Consider the following 21,793-nt stretch of genomic DNA (forward strand, 5'->3'; position numbering starts at 1 on the left):
CTTTCTCAAATTTTTACATAAAATATAATAAACAATTTAAATTTTTCAAATTTTAAAATAATTTTTCTAAATTCTTACATAAAATATAATAAATAATTCAACTTTTATTCTATTATTCACAAACCATCTCAACTTATTTTTAAATCCAACCTTTTCAATCCAACAACAGGCCGTATATATATTTTTTCTCTCCGTTTTTTGTTTTTTTTTTTTTAAGAAATCAAGAGAACTACAGAGGGCCCTTTTGGCATTTACGCAAAGACGATGCAGGAGGTTACGTCTCGAGAATGGCTGCCTCTGAGGTGGTTTTATCCCTTTGTGACACCATAGGCCGCCTACCATCTCTCTCTCTCTCTCTGTCTAAGTTGTGATTTTCTCCTTCAATGTTCAGCGATCTTCTCTGTCCATAATTCACATCCTTTTAGGGATGATCTGTTATCTTCCTCTCTTTTTATATTGTCGGCTCGACCAAAGGCCAACTTTTAAGGGTTTTGCAAATTTCACATTAAAATCTGGGATTTTCCTCCAAAAGATTAAATGATTGAAGTTGAAGAGATTGGGGCTGAGATTTGGTAAGAAACATTCATCTTTTTTTTTTTTTTCCCCAATATCCCGAAATTCAATAGCATGGGTTTATGTCTATTATTTGTTTTCCCTACTGCACTATTTTAGTGGTCGAATATCATATGGTTCTATTTTGGAATTGATATATTTCTCTATTAGAAAGATTCAATTTTTGGAAAACTTAAATGGAGGGGTTTTTCAACAACCAAGTATAGGATTTTGGGTTTTTGTGTATTGATTTCATTTGTTATATTCTGAAGCCCTTTTAGGATCTTTTAACAGGTAGTAGCTGTTTTATTTTATTTTTTTTCCCGGACGAAAGTCGGTGGCTGTTTGTGATAATCAGAAAGATGGGTTTTTGATTTTGTAAAGAAAGGGGGTTATTTTCCAGAATATCTGGGTGTTGTTTGAATTTTAACAATATTTATGCCTGTTTGATTGCAGAGAAACGGTACGAATAGAGAAGTCAAAATTGTGTATTAATTGCGGGTTGATTTTAATATCCAATAATATTGAACCTTGGGCTCTTACGGCAAGCTTGATGCACCTGTTTGTTTTAGACGAAGAGGGGGTGGGTTTCATATACCAAGGACTAAAACGACAGACGTCGTAAGATTGAAAATCTTGTTCTGTTATCTTTCAATAATTTTTTCTTGGTGACCAAGCGGGGGTTATTGTAAGTTGATTCAATGGATCACCTTATGATGGCTGATGACCCATTAGGTGACAGTTCGGATCTAGAAGTTGACGACATAAGGTGTGAAAATATTGCGGAGAAAGATGTGAGTGATGAAGAGATTGAAGCAGAAGAATTGGAGAGACGAATGTGGAAAGACCGTATCAGACTCAAAAGGATTAAGGAAAGACAGAAGCTCATAGCGCAACAAGCTGCAGACAAGCAGAAGCCCAAGCAGACCTCTGATCAGGCTCGGAGGAAGAAAATGTCTAGAGCACAAGATGGGATTCTAAAATACATGCTGAAGCTGATGGAAGTGTGCAAAGCTCGTGGATTTGTGTATGGTATCATTCCTGAGAAGGGTAAGCCAGTAAGTGGTGCTTCTGATAACATCAGAGCTTGGTGGAAAGAAAAAGTGAAGTTTGATAAGAATGGGCCAGCAGCCATAGCCAAGTACGAAGCCGAGTGTCTTGCCATGGGGGAGGCAGATAATATTCGAACCGGGAACTCTCAAAGCAGTCTCCAAGATCTGCAAGATGCAACTCTGGGGTCGCTTTTGTCTTCTTTGATGCAACATTGTGACCCCCCTCAAAGGAGGTTCCCGCTAGAAAAGGGACTTCCGCCGCCTTGGTGGCCAACTGGGAATGAAGATTGGTGGGCAAGTTTAGGGCTGTCCCATGGTCAAAGTCCTCCTTATAAGAAGCCACATGATTTGAAGAAGATGTGGAAAGTTGGAGTATTAACAGCTGTGATAAAGCATATGTCACCTGATATTGCAAAGATACGGAGGCATGTCCGCCAGTCAAAGTGTTTACAGGATAAGATGACAGCAAAAGAGAGTGCAATCTGGTTGGGAGTTTTAAGCAGAGAGGAAGCTCTAATTCGGCAACCTAGTAGTGATAATGGGGCATCTAGTGTAACTGATATGCCACGACGTGGCCGTGGTGAAAATAAGCAAGCTGCAATTAGTAGTGAAAGTGACTATGATGTAGATGGTGTTGACGATGGTGTAGGTTCTGTTTCATCTAAAGATGATCGGCGGAATCAACCGGCAGATGTAGAAACTTCAGAAAATCTGCGGAATAGCACTCCTGTGCAGGATAAAGATCCGGGGGAAAAGCAACCAAGGAGAAAAAGAGCTCGTGTCAGATCTAACCCTTCTGATCAATTGCCTGCAACGACTCACAATGAACATCTACATGCTGAGCCAAGAATCACTGTGCCTGATGTAAACGATGCCAATGGGCAGTTAGTTGAATTCCAGATCCATGGAGGTAGAGAAGAAAATGGTACAGTTAGTGCTTTGAGGCCCCTGGAGAAAGATAATGGTGACCAGCTCCAGCTACCTGCATCTGAATGTAATCGTTTCTCTGATCTACCTTCTGACAATGTAATTTCCACACAGAGCATGTATGTGGACGGGAGGCCGTTGCTTCATCCTGTGGTGCAAAATACTGAGATGCATCGTGATGATGCTGGCAACTTTTATAATGACTGGCAGCAGTCTCAGATTGTAATGAATGAACCTCAAATTAGGCCGGAGGAAGTTGGAGTCATACCAATGCTGGATAGAAGTGCAAATGAGATTCCTGGAGGAGACCTGCGCTACTATGTAAAAGACACGTATACAAATGAGCAACATCGACCTGTTGATTCACAGTATGGTTCTGGAATTGATAGCCTGCCATTAGATTTTGGAGAATTGAACAGTCCCTTCCATCTTGGATTTGATAGCTTGAGTCAATTTGATGACTTTTTACCTGACGAGGACTTGATCCAATACTTTGGTGCATAAAAAATTAGTGCAGCTGATACTTCAGAGCTTAGATTGTAAGTGATCTTTATTGCTAAAGTGCTTCTGAATTTATTACTCTTTTTTAAGAATTTTGCGTTAACACTTGTTTTGATGTTATTTCTGTCCAGGGACTGCAAAAATTGCAGCATCCATTGCTGACCTAGCTTAAGATCTTCCTGCCAACTCATTGGACATGCTTTCAGTTTTGGTGTTTTCATTTGTGCATTGGATGAGGGTAAGAACTTATCTGCATGACTCAACATTTGAAATTGAAATGATTAGAAGCATGATCTTTTGCTTTAATACTTTGCCTCACTTGTCTCTCAATCGGAATGGCAGTTGTGGGGTTCTTGTAAATAATTCAATTTGTTGGACTGGCTAAATTGGGGAAGTCATGATATGCCCCTCGTTTTCTTTCATGCTATGAATCTGTGTTATTACTTTTGATTTATTCTTGACCCTTCAGTTACTTGAGCGACTCCATTTGGCAATTTATTTAATGTACAAAGTGAGATTGCTTTTTTGGAGTGATCTAATTCATTATTCATTGAAAGGCATAAACTGTCTTTTATGAATTGGTTCTGGCCCTTTCTTGCTTGTCAATCTGTTTTTATTGCTTTACTAAAGGGGAAAAAAGAAAAAGAAAAAGGAAAGGCATAACTGATTTTTTTTGTTTGGAGGGGAGGGGACCTGACCCATGGTTTTCAAGGACTATGCCACTATCTTTAGTAAGAACAAGCTGGAGGTTGCATTTATCTGTTTAGACCAAATAACTAAGGTGTATCCCTCCCCTCCCCCCCCCCCCCCCCCCCAAAAAAAAAAAAAAAAAAAAAAAAAAAAAAAAAAAAACCCTCTCTAAGTGGGGTATGCACCCTTGGTTGAAGACTCGAATCTATAGACTTAATTATGGCAATGACCCCAAGTTCTGGGTCAGTCATGTTTGGCAGTGAGTCCAAGCTCTGTAAATATTAGTCTTCCTCCCCACACTCGTCCTCACTTCCACCAGTCAGGAGACTACAATAGTAATGAAGGCGTTGCAGAGGTAATGAGGCAAAGGAAATTGAAGGCTGCCTCTATTTTGAGATAAATGACAAAGTTGAGACTTGCTATGCATGCCTACATTGCATTCATGTCTAACTGGCCTTATATGACAAATATAAGGGCAGTTCCAATTGGAGGAATATTTAATCATTCTTGTGTCATATAAGGCCAGTTCCAATTTGAGGAATATTCACCCGAGGACATTTCAAAGAGTCATCATCTTCTAACCATAGCAATCCTTTGATCATACAAGTGGCCAAATCACTTGCTGGAGACTTTTAGGCAGCTGATAGTGGCAAAATCAAGCAGCAGCTGAATGGAAATGGAACCAAACGAATGAAAGCGAAATGGAGTTGAGAGTTTGGAATTCTTACACACCCCCAATTTTTATTTTGAAGTTCTTTTTTATCCAATTGACAGTGTGAGTCTAAGGCTGAGATATACTATAAACAATGTTTGGTATAATTTAACTATTCGTGCACAATGTACTGCTTTAGGACTAGTTTTATATGATCTTTGAGAATAAATCCACGTCTATAGAAGTAGTCTCTTTCCTGATAAAGAAAAAAAAAGTGAATACAAAATGTCAAATAATCTCTATAATGTTGGTATTTTATTGAAAGGACCAGCCAGACATCTATATATTATAAGCACGAAAGGACTGCCAGTTATTGTTTCATTCAAGATGATACTCACGAGCAACAGGCCCTTCACCTTGACTTAATAATTTCTTCTTTCATGGCAAGGGAGAGAGCGGGAAGGCTGCCCCCATTCTCCACCATCACCCCAGGCATGGTAACAGATCTACTCCCTACAACTCCACCTTCTCCGATCTTGATTTTCCCAAACTTTACTTTCCCTCCTTCACCTTCATATATATGTCCAAATAATAAAGCTTCTTTTCCCACACATCCACCTCCCTGAATCTCCACCATTTCAGGATTCAACAGAGCTCCCATGCTATCAACATAAGTGCCTTGGTCTAAATCAATATGTGAACCCATGAACTTCATCCATAGGGAAAACAAGATAGAACCACTTGTCATTTCCATGAAATAATCGCCGACTAAAGTTCTGAAGGCTTGCCATATAGTGTCCATAAAGACCCGTTTACTCCAAATCAGTATTGTTTCACCTTCTTTCTTCTTTCCCACGAGAACCCATTTTGCAACAACACACGCTAATGCAGCCAAAAGCCCTGAAGATACCCAAAAGAAAGGAAGCAACCAATGCAGTGGGACTTTCTTGGCATCCTTCAAGTTCATAACCCAGCTCAAAGGAGCAAAGATTACCATCCCCATCATGAAATAAGGAAGACCTATCTGTAGTAATGGTTGACCAAAAATAGCCCACAAAGTTTGATACCAAGTCCTGGCAAGGGTTATTGTTTTTGTTTCTTTCTTCTCCAATGCTGCTGCCATTGGACAAACAGAGAGGTCTACTTTGACATCAGATTGTTCTAGGAAGATCCTCCAAGACTCTGGAAGAGGTTCACCGTTGCGCAAATGCTGACAAATTTCATAGATCAGTGAACGACCATGGTCAATTGAAGCACTTTGGGAGCATGATGAGGCCCTGATGACATCCACCTCATGGCATCTGATAAATGGGTTGAACTCCAGCTCTTCTGACTCCTTCCTGGAGAGATTTTGATCAATATGAATCTCCCCAACATCAATATATGGGAACGCGGCCTCATCCCATGGTGTGGTGCAGTCAAGTGCAATGTCACGAGTGGCTTCATCTTGTGGAACCGGCCGGACTTGTAGTTGGAAAATGTAACGGACCCCATTAGGCGAACTCACACGGCGCTGGAAATCTTCAGCGAGGAAAAGTAAAGGACGAGTGTCATTATCATCTCTAGGAATTGCACCCGTTTCAGGAGGGAGAATTCCAATAGGATCCACCTTACCAGAGCCTTCATCGATAGTTACATCGTAAGGCCGTATCTTGAATTTTACATACATTTCTTGTCCATCTGTGAACCGGAAGAGCCTGCAGATATTTGAGTAGTAATGTAGCTCTGCAAATGAATCAGCTTGGCGGAGGGAATTCCAGACTGCATCACGCACATGTGGGACTCGCTTAACATGCTCCTCCCTGGCAGCAAGCCCACAAACTAGCCATGTTGCAAAATCAGCTATTGTGCGAGCATAAAATGCCTTGCCTGTTTTTAATGTTAGGTCAAGGAGTGGGGCATCAATGCCTAATTTATCTGGTAGTATTCGCACTGCTGCACCACGTGCATCAATCCTGGCATCATCATCAGCACTTAAACTATTGCTATGTCGAACGATAACAGGGTAGCTTTTTCCGGGGCGGAAGATCTTGTGATTAGGTAAACCTTTAATGTTGTCGTAGAATTTCAAGAATCCCTTCCCACCCACACCAATTCGATGGAAGTATCTTGTTTTAACCTTCAGAGTTGTGGCAGCCAAATTAGCAGCCAGATTACCAACTATTTTCTTGTATTTCATGTCCATCTCTTCTATCCTTTCATCTAAACCATGCACATTATTCTTAATCATGATTGGAGTTTGAGATCCAATGTAGACACCACCCTTTTGGAGTAGTGTATTCATTGGAGCAATTGAAAGTGCACCAAGAATAACATCATTTTGAACAATTGAACCAGGGAGGATCAGGCTTTGACTCCCAATAACGGCGTTATCCTGCACCTCAATCTTCCCATGAGTGAACCCGCTGGAGGAGTAAAAGCCAGCAATGACCCGACTGAAGTCACCAAGATGGACACCTGTGCCTATTGAAATCAGTTGCGGGTCTGAAACTGGGTTGATGGCCCTAATAGAACAATGATTGCCTATTTTTGCACCCAAAAAGCGCAAGTACATGCTGAATGCTTCTGTTCCAGAGAGGAGCTTCGTAAATCTAAGGTGGCAGGCAATGGTAATTCGATGACGAAGCCATGCTTTCAAGTGGGACTGCTTTGTTTCTTGTTTGCTATTGAGAAACCGAGTTAAAGCACATGTGAAGAAACTGAGTATCACACCATGAGTCAAGTAAGCACAGGTAACTGAGACAGCAAAGTTACTTGAGTTTGAAGGGACTTGGGAAAACGCTATGGTATATGCAATGATGGTGAATGGGATCCAGTGGAAGCTTCCAGATATGCAAAAAAATGTGAAGTGTTGAAGAGAATGTGGCTTTTGCGATAGCCAAATGTAGATGAAGTAGAAGATAGCTGCTGAGAGAGAACTGAGTAAACCCACTATATAGATACCAATGAATTGGTAAATGACCTCAATTTGAGTCTGACTGGTATCTAGTGGCATTGTACCCTGAAATCATGTTGAAAGAACATTAGTTGAGATCATCTCTTGTTTGCATGAAAATGTGATTCCATTTCTAGGTTGTATATGTAAAGGTATGACATAGCAAAAGATAAACATTTGTAAACATGCCCAGTCTTGAGATAGCAATATATTTAAGGTAGACACAAACTTAAGATTTATCAAGAGGTCGAACTTGTGAAACTGTTTAAGGGCATTGTAAAATGAGAACTAGAAGAATGAACTACCTCTGTTGCTATAGCATTTTATTTTCTTCACCTAAGATGGACCAAAATGGTGAATTGGACAATCTTCTATTTTGCTTAGTGGGTTATTTCTATGGATTCTTTACTTTCTGGAAGTATGATTATTGAAGGAAAAACTAAATATAGAAATAAAGATCTTCGTTCCTTATACAATTATTGCTATGTAGGAGAATTTTACTGGCAAGAGAATTGAATTAGAAAAGAATTATGAATAAGGAAACATGTAGCTAACTAATATTTAAATGAAGAGACCAAAATATGAAGACAATGTTTAAGTGTTATGCATGGAGTGGATGATTATGTTTCTCTTGTGGGATAAAACGGGTTAACATAGATGGTATATGCCATCAGCCTTTTTGAGTTATCCATAATAGTTTATTAATATTTTTAATGTTTGATGATGCTAATGCCAGGAAAGGGAATAAAAAATAGCTCTTACCTTTTGAACATTGTTGACCTTAGCTGATTTAAATAAAGGCTTGCCTCCTTCAACTTTTTGCAATGGTGATACCTCTGCCTCTTCTCCCAAAAAACTTCCTTTCTGAATAACAGCATAAGGGCCGATAGAAGAACTTCGACCAATTCTAATTGGTAGGAAGCTCACGACTCCATTCTTTACCTCATGACTTTGAACCAAGGCACCTTCTGCAATCACAACTCCATCTCCGATAGAAACCAAAGATGGGTCTGTGATGTCAATAGTATCAAGCATAACCGATGATCCAATTCTCGCTCCAAGCATCTCAAACCAATACTTGAGAAACACTGTTCCTCTGAGATGAACGGCTAGAACTTTGGAAGAGATTTCTTGGGCCTTGTATAATGCCCACCACTTGACAAAATCTACTGACCAGGTAGAGATTTCAGGGGTCAACGCGTAGTTTGGTCTTAAGAAAGGACTCCCAAATAAGGCAATACAAATACAAGTTGAAAATATGCAAAAGATCCAAGCTAGAGGAGCCAAAGCCATGGAAATCAAATAATCCAACCCAAGAATCCCATCAAGTGCAATATCGATTGCCGAGATGAAATTTATAAAGGCAGATATGGATAAATAAGCAGGAAAGATCAGCAGACCAGAAACGTATATAAGAGCTAGAAGTTGGAACAACCATATACCCAGTTGCCGAGTTTTTGATACTTCCACCACAAACTCAGCAGACTCAATTTCGATTTCTGGAGTATGATGAGATGGAGAGCTCATGACTTGAGGCCGAGATTTTGTAAGAAGATTTATTGAAAAGCTTGCCAAGTCAGAAATGCAGGTTGCAGTGAAGATATCTACAGCCCCAACTGGTACCCCTAGAAAGTCTGAAAGTTTTTGAGCAGCTCTGACCACACCAACTGAATCAATTCCATACGACACCAGGTTCTCGGTGCAAGAGATGTTTTGGATTGCAATACCAGTTTGCTCAGAGACTAAACCTCTCAGAAACTCCACAATTTCCATATTACTCAGTTTAGGAGAGCTTTCTAGAGGAGAACTTCTTACCAGCCCAGGTCGTGGTGTTTTCCCCTCCCTACACGTTCCTGTAGTGAAGGATCGCATCAACGTCCTTTTTAGCAATAATGGTTCTGGTACTATATTTAGAGTGTCATCAGCAAATTGCTTGAGACATTCAAACCTTTTTATCTTTCCAGAGGTAGTTTTACTAATTGTTCTGGGCTTGATCAGCTTGACTGAAGCAACACTGATCCCATGCTCCTCTGCAACTCGAGTTTGAATCTGTTCAATGACGTCCTTACCAACAGGTTTACCATCCTTAACCTCTGCGACCACAACCAAACCAACCTCATCAGAGCCGTCTAGAACTGAAATCCCTTTTGCCGATAGGATTTCCTCAGGAACGCCAATGACGGCACAACAACCTGGGCGTAGAAGTTCAGATGAGCTCTCAACTGTTTTCTCTACATCTGCTGAGTAAATGTTTCTTCCAGCTACAATGATAAGATCCTTGATTCTTCCGGTGATGAACAACTTTCTGTCAATTATACGTCCTAAGTCTCCAGTTCTTGTATATTTACGTGCAGGATGAGCTTGAAGCTCATTTTCAAAAGTTTTATGGCTCAGTTCTTTCCTACCCCAATATCCAATTCCTGCGCTTGGACTACTGATCCAGATCTCTCCTTCCTTCCCACCTTCTTTGATTTCCTCACCAGTGTCAGGATTGACTATTCTGATGTCGACATCTGTATTATTTGGATCCACATACCCGCAACACACTCTTCCTTGCCAGTCCACTAAAATAGGCTTCCCTTCTCCAAATGCACAACTGACAAAAACACAATTTTCTGCCAAGCCATACCCCGGAGCCATTATTTCTTCAGAGAGGCCAAAAGGATGAGTAAGTTCAACAAACCTTTTCAGAGTTTTTTGCCTAACTGGTTCAGCAGCAATCATGAGAAAAACCATAGAAGAAAGGTCATATTTTTGAGCCTTATCTTTGTCTGACTCTAGTCTACGGATCATTAGTTCAAAAGCAAAATTTGGGCCAGCACTGTGTGTGGCATGATACTTGCTCATGGTTTGAAGCCATAGGAGTGGGTTCTTGATAAATGTTAATGGTGAAAATAGAATTGCAGACCCACCGCTAACAAGAGCCGTAAATATTCCTCCAATCAATCCCATGTCATGGTATTGGGGAAGCCAACTTACTAGTACAGTCTTTGAGGTGCTCTTATATCTCCGTCGCATTAACTTCACATTATGAATGAGCCCACCATGAGTTATCATGACTCCTTTGGCATCCCCAGTTGAACCAGAAGTGAATTGTAGAAAACATATATCACTTGGTCGAGATTCAGATAGATCGGCTAGATATTCTGAAACCAGGTTCTTGGAGGTTTTAACCCAAGAATCTGTATGCAACCATGGAAGATTTGGCCAGCGAGCTGAGCATTTTCCTTTCTTTCCTATCAAGGAGATCAAATTCTTCACAGCACCTGCCTGAACTGCTGAGTGATAACCAGCGGTTGATAGAATCGCCACTGCACCACATGATTTAGCAATGTTTTCAATCTTCAAAAGTGCTTGCCCACCTCTTTGCATGGGGTCTGGGGGAAGAACTGGGACTGGTATGATTTGAGCTCTTAGGCATCCAAAGAAGGCATCAATGAAGTCCAGACCTGGGACATGGACTAGGAGAACTCTGTCACCAGGCTTGATAATTGGTTTTCGACTTGTCAAGAGCTTCTGGGAAATCCAAGAAGTGTTGGCATGAAGTTCTCGGTAAGTCCTTTGGCACACCGCCGCGCCTTCTTCATTAATCCAAGTATAGAGGGTTTTGTTTTTAGTGACTCCATGAGTTCCCCAATGCTTCAAATAGCCGTCAAGGGAAGACAAATCAGGAAACTCCACTCCTGGAAATTCTTCTAATTCATTGGGGCTCCTTTTCCATGATTTCTCTCTCAAGGGAAATAGACTCTGTAAGGGAAAAAAAGGAATTTGTGAATCATAGTGTTGCTTATTTTTACATTGATCAATTCGAATGTTAGAATGTCACACTACCTTAACATAAGGGAACATTGGCATGGAATTGTTATTTGCAAAGTGCTTGCAAACTAAAGCCATTGCATATGAAGAATTTCTCTCCGTAAGCTCAAATGCCATGAGCCCACCTACATAGTATGTGTTCCTTCGCCCCTGAAGTTCAGACTCCAGTTTGTCATAAAACCCATCCTTCATATCTGCATTTGAATTTTGTATTTAAATTTTAGAAATGCTTCCTCAATTGGGAGGGGCGGGTACAAAAAAATACTTCATTCTCATACCTTGGCTGCAAACATGAGGAAAGTATTTAAATCTCCTTTGTAGAACCACCTCTTCTACTTCTCCCCCCATAGTTTTAACTGCATTGATTGCAAGCTCAGTGACAGTCGGCCCCATAACGTTAGCGGAGTTGCCATAGGACCAAAACAAAAAAATATTAGTTTCAGCATAGAATCTCTGCATTGCGACTGGATTGCCAATTGTTGTAGGATCATCCATATATTCACCAAAGTAATAAAACCCAAGGGGCATATGTTCTAGCCCTTTTATCTTCAAAACAGTGGTGTAGTAGTCAATTGTTTGTACTTTACTGAATAACTCCTTTTCAAGATCACCCATGTCTATTACTTCTGTTTCATGTTCTGCCATAAGAAAACATAATTAGGCATTTCTCCCACCCTAAGAAAAAGAGGAAAAAGAATGAAGAGCAATGTATCTACTAACCTGTAGCATTTGAGATTGGGGATTTGTAAATTCTTCCATTCTTTAAAGGGAAAGAACCAGAGATGATGATCTTATCGAACTCCATACTTTTGGCTTCCCCACAACTTATAGCATTAACTGTGACACCAATGGAGTCGCGTCTGATTTGCAGTACTTCAGTTTTGCAGAGAACTTCTATTGGAAGAGACTCACTGATCTTCTCCCAGAGACTTGTATATCCATCTCTAAATCGCCGAATCTTCCCAGCCATGGAAGTACGGGTAAACTCATGAATGTAGGCATAAGGCATGTCTTGAACGAAGCCATACCCAGAAGCAGTGTATCCATAAGCAACAGATTTAGGGACAGATTTGAATCCATGATCCTCAAGATATGCAGGGGTTAAGTCTGAAGCAAATTCACTTACAGCATGGACCCCAATCCGTCCCGAATCCTTTGCTTTTTCCTATTAGCATAAAAAATGGACAATTGATGATTGCCAAATTGTAAAATCGAGAAGTAATTGTTGTGCAAACAATGGACACTGACCTGAAGTTCCAATGTCAATGAGATCACAGATACATAATCATCTGCAACTTTAATATCTTTAAACTCCCCTGTAGAACTGTCAATTAGGGCAAGCTTGTGGGAGTCCATTTCCTCTAGTTCAGATCCCGTCTCTTTTGCTAAGTGAAAAATGACGGGGGAGCTATTTGCAGCAAGAACTTGACCACCCAGATCATATATCTTTCCTGTAAGAATTCTATATTTAAAAAAAGATAGTCTTGGTACGCATGATAGGCTATGTTTAGAAGATGGTAGGTACCACTCTCAGTTTGTACCTTCAATTTTGACTGATTCACAGAGGCCACCAACAGTGTTGTACTTCTCTAACACGGTCACATTATTGTAGCCGAGTTTGGCCAGGGCATAAGCTGCTGATAAGCCACTTGGACCAGCACCTATAATCCCAATTCTTGTTTCCGGAGGATGGCATGGATGCATCTTGAAGAATTGATCTTCTATAGGATTTTTTGGGTCCATCTTCTCTGTAGTTCAAGATTTCCTCTAGAAGCACCTTCTGAGATCAGTAACAAAGTGAATTCAAGTTCCACTTGGTTCTAAATTCAGTCAAGGGTGTCTTTTGGTAGTTAAGGCCTTGAACTCAATATTCCAAACCAAAATCAAGTTTAAGATTACAAAAGCAAGCTCTTACATGTATTCTTTAAGAATACATGTTCCTGATCATTTAGCAGCAGACAGAGGGGGAAGTCACCCATTAAAGATAAGCTTTTCATTACCAACGATGCAGATAGGCTATTCTGATGTACGCAACCTTTACCGAGTAAAATTTTCTTCTTTTATCACCAATCAATTCATAGACACATGCACACATGAAGCAAAAAAATCTGGAAGACAGATAATGTAGAAAAGTTCTTTGTAGCGCGAATCATGTAGATACTCAAGCCTTAGCCTTTTTCTTAGATCCAAACTTAAAAGTTGTCAATAGTTCATAGCAGAGTAAGAAAAGAAGAGGAGGAGCAGATGTGGCCTCTCAAAAGTATGTCCAGAGAGGGTAGGAGGAAATGGTTCAACATGTTAGAGACCAAGAGGAAGAACTAAGCTTTGAAATAAATTATTCAAGAAATAATATTCAACTTAAGGACATAACACAAAGATACCTCACAGATGAAACGAATGTAGAAATCCACTCCTTTCAAAGCTGGCTCTTCCAATTCGATATGCTATATGGTATCCCTCGCTGTAGTGCCTTTGTCATCAGAGATTTGAAACCCAGATATGAACTACACATGATCAAAGCAATGGCACACAATTGGCATATACCCATTTATGATCACAAGCGCATTACGTTCTCACCCTGCAAGCATCATGGCTCATTTTCCACTCTCTAGGAATATGTTCTTTTCTTCCCTGGCAATACTCTCTCTTGACCAAAGATCATATATATGAAATAAAATGATTTCCACCCACCTACCAACAAAAACCACTAACACGTTCTCTCTCTCTCTCCATGTATATATGCACACACACATATAGACACATGACATACACAAGAAGCAATGAGAAGACTAACCTGTGAGCTGAAATGGGCAAAAGTGTGCCAGAAATCGATGCCAAATGGCAAAAGAGAAAAGTGAGGGGGCGTCAGAGAGGTACTCGCTCCTCCACGTACTGAGCTAGACGCTGCTGAGCTCATTCCATATTTAAACAGCTGCTACACGACAACTTCACTGTTCCTAATCCTCATAAAACACTAACCTCGGCCTACTTCCTTGGTGACTCCGGGAATTCCCAATGCAATATTCCAAATATGCTTTTTGATTCCTTCTCCTGGATATCTCTGTCATTCTACCGACAAGTTCGGTTTCCGGCAGATACTACATATATACATATGCGTGTGGGTGTGTGTGTGTAAAGTGTATATTCCCAAAAAAGAAAGAGACTTGTCGATCAACAAGAACAAGAAAACGAAAAAAAAAAAAAAGAATTATGCTTTTAGGCACATGGATCTGCCAATTACCATGGCGAGGGGAGCAATGGTTGTAGGAATATCGTTTTATGGCGGACATAACAAACTCACATAAATGTTTGTGCTGGTTTTTGTTTTGTTTTTGTTTGTAGCATTTGGAGCTGTACTTTAAAATAATAATGATCAAAGAAGTATGCCGGAGAACCCAAGGCCATGAAATCATTCTCCCTAATGAAAGGAAAAAAAAAAAAAGTGTAGAAAATGGTTTGGCTAATTTGAATATATGTATACATATAAAAACTAACAATATATATATATATATATATATATATATATATATATCTCTGATCTCTATATACAATTTGAGTGATGGAATTGAAAAGATGCATACATGCCTGAGTAATATAAAAACTTGTAAACAAGTCAAATATATAACAAATAATTAGATTTTAGGACATATTTGTTGTGATTGGCTCATCATATATATATATACACACACATCGGTGTACGAATTGGTGCTCGAACTCGCTTGCAAGAAGACTTTTTCTATATATTTATGTTTGACCAAATTTATTGGTCTAATTTTAATTCTCCATTTTTTTGTATTTAATTTCATATAGTGGGAAAACATGACATCTCTCACGAAAATGACACTAGCTAAATTAATTAGTATGGAATTTAATTTGTTAAAAAGTCGTACTGCATGCTAATTTGTGGCATTATAATTTGCAGCAAGTAGTACGTTGGATGTTGCATGCATGCCGTCATGTGCAAAGAGGGATTATGTGGAGGTTTAGAGATTGATTATGCTTTGACAATTAGTACTTACCTTTTCCCTTAATTTTATAAGATTGGAATATTATTTTGAAGTTTAATTCATTGGAGGGTCTTAACTTTCCGATCAAAATAATTTAACGTTTCTTTTAATGCGAACTCTGAAAAGTCTTATATCAAATCTTAATCCATGAAATAGACACATAAAGTCATGTTGGATTTGTAACAAAATCATGATTTTTTTATTAAAAAAAACCAAAAATTAATAAAATATATATATCCCAAATAAAAGAGAGTTTGTCAATAAGCCATGCGAGAATTAATTATGGGAGCAGGGACTATGAACGTACGTAGGACACTTGGAGGAAATTTAATAAAGGGTGGCTTGTGGTCTCGTACTTGTCAATATTATATTCAATTTAAATTATTTATAAAAAAGTGTTGTAACTTTTGAATGAAAATGATATTCCATATGAAACAAAATTATATTATTTTCAATAACCATGTCTTGCCAAGTGTCAATATGCTCATGAGCTAGTTTCGAACGTTTTAAAGAAATGAGATCAACATTTATACATGAGAAAGAATGTAATATTACATAATTTTTTTTGAAAAAAATAAATAAATATGAAATCTATATAAAAATATAATTTTTTTAGAATTTTATTACATACTGATACAATCACTTTTGTATATTTTTTGTGTACTCTACTGATGTGATTGACAAAAATAATTTTACATTAAAAAAAAAGTAATGTAGTCAATCACATTAATAAAATATATAAAGAATACGTAAAAATAATTACACATAGAATTTTTAATTTTTTTAATAATAAATCTCATTCTTCTTCAAAATAATTGTATAATATTTACATATTTTACTATTGTATATAGCCTTACTTATTATATATAGGACGTATTAGAACAACTTAATTCCTAAGACTTTATTTTTATTTTTATTTTTTAATGAGTTGGCCAAAGTATAAAGATCGGTTGTATTTCTCTGACATCCTTACAAGTCATCGGCATAATTTTAAGCGTTTTATTGAAACGTCGTATTTTATTTTCATAATTATTGAAAATATGTGATTATTTTTTTTGGATATTTAGGTGTAAAGGAAAGAAAATGAAGAAAAAAAAATTGCTTCCAAGCCTATCCAGTAAATAATATTGAAGAGTTTCAAACTTTTTTTAATCTTTTATTAATTTTCATAATGAGAACAACATTATAACAACGTTATATGTATATTTTTAATAGAGTGCATAAAAAATACGTAAAAATAATCGCATATAGAATTTTTGATGTTATTACTTTAGAAAAATCTTAAAAAACAAACGATCCATAAAACACATTTTGGGTGTTGCAAGAACCAAAAAATGTAGTCACTACCAAACAGTACATTAGATTTGCTAAAGTTTTTTTTGTTTTGTTTTGTTTTTTTGTTTTTTATTATTATTTTATTTTTTAAATCTAGATTTGGCAAAGTTTTGATTTAGGATTCGTTATGCTTTCGATTTTCTCGCCCGGTCCATCATCATGAGATGGAAAATAGTATATTTTTTTTTGGTTGGCAATGATATCATGAATTAAATCAGTATTTAAAAAAGAAATAATATTTACAATCACTTTTTTTTTAAATGAATAAATATGAGATATATATAAATTAATTTTTTAATGATAAATCTCACTCTATTTTTAAAAGGAAAAAACTTTTTTACTCACTTGATTTGCCCACTTGTTTTGACCGCTGGTAATTTTTTATTTTATTTTTTATTATTTTTTACTTAGTGATTAAGGAAATAATTTTAAGTATATTGATGTATTTTTTTATTTTTTTAAAAATAAAAATGTATTAAAAAAATGTGAAAAAAAAAGTAAAAAAAAAATAGACTGGGCGGCACGCCCAACGATAAATGCTGGGCGGTAGAGTAGCATTGCCCTTTTCAAAATAAGTGTGTGATGCTTACATAATCTATGACTATATCTAATATTATTTTTCAATATGAGATCTATATAAAAAATTAATTAATTTTTTAATAATAAATTTCAATTTTTTTCAAAACGTTTGTTTTGTCTACTGTATGAATCACCATCTCATATGTTCAAAAGATGTAGAGTTTGGATGCATTCCATTAAGTTGACACGTGTATCATGTAATCTCCTTATTAAAGACAATCTTGAGAAGTTCGTATTACGCTCATAATTAATGATTAAGAAAGCAATATGAGCTTTTGAACGGTGAGAGATCATATTTCCCTTTTGGCTTGGAGAAAGTTAATGATCTTTTGAAAGTGTCAATGATATTATGATTTGAGTGGTACTAGGACCACAGATTAGTCAGTCTACTAAAAATTTTTTTAAAATATTTTTAGACACCTTTAAACAGTTTTAAAAATAAAAAATATTCACAAATTCATTAAAAAATACTTCTTTAATTATTAAATAAAAATAGATAAAAAAATGATCCGGTACAAAAATTCAATTGATATTTTCAGAAAGAATAGAGTTTTGCTTATGATTTATGGGAGTGACAGTGGCCTAACAAGAATTTGCGCCCAAATGTGCAAAGGATATAACCATTTTGGCATCTTGATTTATTCTTGGTGTAGCCTCGTTAAGTTTTTGGAATCATCACACAAAAAGAAAGCTTGAAGGTGGGAAAAATTTAGAGAAATATTAGATCTACATACAAATTTTATATACAAAAGTTTATACGACGATGTGACTTAATATAATATATCAAGTTTACTTTATAATAAAAAGAGTTTCACAATATGATGGATCAAATTAAACAATTTCAATGATTCATATGTAAACAGTGCTAACTCCATTCATTTTTTACCGCTCCCTCTCTCTCTAGAAAACCTCTCCCTTCTCTCTAACTTCACACAAACTCCAGATTTAACGTTAGGGATGGAAGCTTCAGCTCCTCGCCCTCTCTTCTTCCTTTCCCCTCCTTTCTCTTCTGTCCATGTTAATTTCTGTGTAGATTTTTAGTTTTGGTTGTGTTTTTTGGAGCCAAATAAGAGAGGATCGCCGTTCAGGTGTTTCCAGCCCTCACCTTTCAACACGCGCCACACTGGGATGATGCCCAGTCGCCGATCTTCAAGACCACCGAATCCGGTGTCTTTCGGAATGGAGCTAGCCCGCACGGGCGGGAGGAAGTTCCGGATCTCATCAGCGAGTGGTTTTCACGCGCCACCAAGGAGCCCTCTGTTGACGCTACGCTCGGCTTCTCTGGAATCCCTATCTCCAGGACTTCTAAGATTGACCAGCGGTTTTCCTCCCAGAGTAACCAGTGTCCTGCACGCGCCATTGGCGTTGCATTGTGCACTGTTCATTTGTTTTATTTCAGTGTTTTTGATTTTTTGTTTCTTGTTGTTCCGTTTCAGTGTTTTATTTTTTGTTTGTTTCGTTGTTTTCTTGTTGACCCGAGTGAGGTGTAGAGTTGGATTGGACGTAATCTGGGACAAGAGCTGTTTGAGAGTGGCGGGTGATGTTACGGCCGATGGTCGTACGGCCAGTGCTCGTGCGTAGGTGTCACCTGCGCAATGGAGGCTGTTTTATCCATGCGTGAGCTGGGTGCTCGTGTCGTCAGGGCTCGAGATGCCGATGCTTGCGATGGGCGTGATGTCCAAGGTCACACCGGTGCTTGTGATTATGTAGCTGTTAGTGTGTTTAATTTGTAGTTTTTTTGTTATTATAGTTATTAATAAATTAGAAATAGGCTATTGGATTTAGTGTCCATAGCAATGTCCTGTACTCTTCCTCATTGAGAGGATAGAGGGGGCCTTTAAGTTCTGTTTTTACAGAACTCCTTTCTCTATTTGGTAAGAGTTTGTTGTGAAGTTAAGACAATGTCTGTCATAAAGAAATTTGTGTGTGGAGAAGCCCCAGAGCTAATGCATAGTTGGCTTATAGTCTGAATTTTTCATGTATTTATAAGTCACAGTTGTAACTTTGGATCATTAATAAAATGAGTCTGTTTCCTTCAAAAAAAAAAAATTAAACGATTTCAATATATAAAATTTTTTTTGTCTAAAATTTGTGTGTAAACCAGATATTTCTCCATATAAGATGTCACCTAAACAAATAAAAACAAAACAAGACTACGTTGGGAAAACCAGAAGAAATGTGTTATGAAAACTAAAACTCTTAAGTAGAAATTATAATTGTAATCAAATATATTCTTTTTATTTAATAGACTTAGATTTAGTTATAGTTGGAGTGGATGATGTGGATGATACAGGAGCAACAACTCTCTTCAAAGAACTATTGATCTTATTTTTCTTTTATTTCTTATTCTTACTTCAGGTCCCGAACGTTTCGGAGAGTTAATATTTTTTACTTAAAAATCATATCTCAAAGTATAGATATAGACTCCACAAAATCTTAATATAAACGTCAACCTCTCAACATACCATGTCATCAAAACACAACAAATTTACAGAATAAAATTCTGCAATAATCATGGCATCCTTTTGTGCTTAATTCACTTGTGCTTAACTAATATCGTCCAAGCTCCCTAATCTTGATCCTCTACTGAAACATTTAAATTATCTGAAAAATATTGTAGAAATAAGGGATAAGTTATCAACAATTTAGTAAGTAGAGAACATATAAGTAGTATGTAAACATGAGCATTTACAGAGTTAAGAATGCAGAACAAAAACATTTTAAGTTTCAGAATCTAGAATCAAATTATGTTATCAAAATATCAGAGCGATAGTTCAAAACATTCATATTCAAAAATTTTTTGGCATAACATAAGTGAAATATCACATTAGAACATAATTTCATGTTTAACCCTCATGGTAGGGTTGTGCAAACCCCAGTGGCTAATAGAGTCGAAACATAATGTGAAATCTTCTCCTTATTATTTTCGGAGTCCCGAGTGTGCACACAAGAAAAACCATACAGAAAATTACTTTGTCTTTAAGTGCACCAAAAACAGAAAAGGTGGTACCAATCAGAACAGAGGCCATGAATTTACATTTTTGGTGAGGTCAGAACAAAAAAGAAACAGAATGTCATCTGAGAGGTTTTGAGAGGTCATATCATATCATAACAGAGTACATAATAGATTCAGAACAAAACAGATTCCGATCATCATATAATCATGCACAAATTTTCATATTCGTTCTTTTGCGTAGTTCAAAAACATAATACGAAAAATAGCTTATATCTACACCAGTCATGACAGAAAAATATTTTTCTCTTCTTATACGGATTTCATGAGTAATGTAGATTTTTGACCAAGGTTGGTTTCAAGTTTTCTTTTCATAACAAAACATGTATATTTTTTATAAAATCAATCTTACTCTATTCGTTTTATGTGAAGTCTAACATATGAACCCTGCTTATCTCGACCTTTTAACTTCTCTGAATTTTTCCACAATTGTGACGAACGAATATCAATCATCACCTATAAAATAGACATGTAAATTACTTAAATATCTAATTAAAGACGTATTTTGTTATTTAAACTTGAAATACTAAAATAATATTTTTTTTTCTAAAAATATAAAATTTTTGTAACCCTAAAATATCATCATTTTCCAAATTAATTGATATCTACTTAATTTCTCTGAGTAATGCATTAAACTCTAAATTATTTTTGTTAAATAAACTTTTTGGGCCAATATAAATGAGACTAAGCCTGCTTAAAATAATATAATAGTTTTCTGCAGTCAACTAAGGCCCATCGAAAAATCAAGCCCAACAAAAATACAAGTTCAAAACTCATTATACTTTGGCTTATGACTCAATGGGCATAAATGTAATATCATCTCAAAAAAGTTTTCGATACTTTATGCGTAAGAAGCTTTACAGGAGAGTACAAGAAATCATTTCCTATTTTGAAAACAAAGCAGACCCTCATTACGGGTAGTATAGGGGTTGTGCAGCAGAGGCTTGCCGAGAGAGAAGGGGACACACGACGAAGAAAGGAGTTGGGCAGAGGTCGAAAGTGGTCAACGTGATGGTAGAGCCAAAGAGAAAGGAACTGTGCGATGGGAAAAGGAGAAAAAATGGCGTAAGGAAAATAGAGGCTTTTTTATTTGGTTTACGGTGGGTGGTGCAATGGCAGTGGCTAAGTGGTTACCAACGTGGTTGATGTACGGTGTAGTTGTGTGAACGTGCTAGGTGGCTTGCGGCTGTGTGGTTTTTTGTGGGATGAGGTGGTGGTGTAAGGAGGTGCAGTAGTTCACAGTTGCCGTTGAGATGGCTTGTCTAGGTGCTTCCTGGACGTGGAAATGTGGGGCACGACTGTGGTGGTTTGGGGTTCACGGTGGAGACAGCGTGGACTTCCTGTGGTGGTATTGTTACTTGTGACGCCCCCAACCTCCGTTTCGGATGGATTGACTTAGAGTATCGGGAATTACATATCCTCGTTCATGATAATTAATATACAATGCATCCAATAAATGTATTTAGCAGTATGCAATAATCGTAGCAGAATAAGGGTGACTAAAAAAAACTTATGCCAAAATAAACTAAAACATCCCAATGTCATTCATAACCATCATTAGTTTAAATCATAAGGTAGCATAATCTTAGTACAATTATTCTTGATAATAAGTCTCTACGTTTAAATCAACTGCTTCATGCGTTCTAATACATGAAGGATTAGGGCTATAAATATCAATATGAGGTCTAATCTTTTGTCTAGATCTACTCTTTTTCAATCAATTAGATCCACTGA

General features: G+C 37.3%; 2 protein-coding genes across 4 annotated transcripts; one reads left to right on the plus strand and one right to left on the minus strand.

The window, feature by feature from the left end:
• Window positions 1-216: 216 nt before the first annotated feature.
• LOC121238864 (ETHYLENE INSENSITIVE 3-like 3 protein) lies at window positions 217-18,784 on the plus strand. Of its 3 annotated transcripts, XR_005935190.1 has the most exons (5): window positions 217-572; window positions 1,009-3,070; window positions 3,164-3,270; window positions 4,823-5,462; window positions 18,567-18,784. XR_005935190.1 is itself a non-coding variant. In XM_041135927.1 (3 exons), the coding sequence occupies exon 2, from the start codon at window positions 1,254-1,256 to the stop codon at window positions 3,033-3,035; it is 1,782 nt and encodes a 593-aa protein (XP_040991861.1). In that variant the 5' UTR covers window positions 217-572; window positions 1,009-1,253; the 3' UTR covers window positions 3,036-3,070; window positions 3,164-3,486. The 3 variants fall into 3 exon arrangements, 1 of the variants encoding a protein (XP_040991861.1); XR_005935191.1 differs by lacking the exons at window positions 4,823-5,462; window positions 18,567-18,784 and adding an exon at window positions 3,721-3,833; XM_041135927.1 differs by lacking the exons at window positions 4,823-5,462; window positions 18,567-18,784 and having other exon boundaries at window positions 3,164-3,486.
• LOC121238235 (linolenate 9R-lipoxygenase-like) lies at window positions 4,582-6,604 on the minus strand. The gene is made up of 3 exons (XM_041135065.1): window positions 5,441-6,604; window positions 4,791-4,915; window positions 4,582-4,630 (listed from the first exon to the last, which is right to left on the minus strand). The coding sequence occupies exons 1-3, from the start codon at window positions 6,602-6,604 to the stop codon at window positions 4,582-4,584; spliced, it is 1,338 nt and encodes a 445-aa protein (XP_040990999.1).
• Window positions 18,785-21,793: the final 3,009 nt, after the last annotated feature.

This window comes from Juglans microcarpa x Juglans regia, chromosome 7D (genome assembly GCF_004785595.1).
Source record: "Juglans microcarpa x Juglans regia isolate MS1-56 chromosome 7D, Jm3101_v1.0, whole genome shotgun sequence".
Lineage (NCBI taxonomy): Eukaryota > Viridiplantae > Streptophyta > Magnoliopsida > Fagales > Juglandaceae > Juglans > Juglans microcarpa x Juglans regia.

Coding starts and splice junctions, on each gene's coding strand:
- LOC121238864 (XM_041135927.1), top strand. CDS start 1,254: ATGGATCACCTTATGATGGCTGATGACCCATTAGGTGACAGTTCGGAT.
- LOC121238235 (XM_041135065.1), bottom strand. CDS start 6,604: ATGATTAAGAATAATGTGCATGGTTTAGATGAAAGGATAGAAGAGATG. Junction 4,916..5,440: donor TAACCCTTGCCAGGACTTGG/TATCAAACTTTG, acceptor AAGTTTGGGAAA/ATCAAGATCGGAGAAGGTGG. Junction 4,631..4,790: donor GAAGAAATTATTAAGTCAAG/GTGAAGGGCCTG, acceptor TTTCTTTATCAG/GAAAGAGACTACTTCTATAG.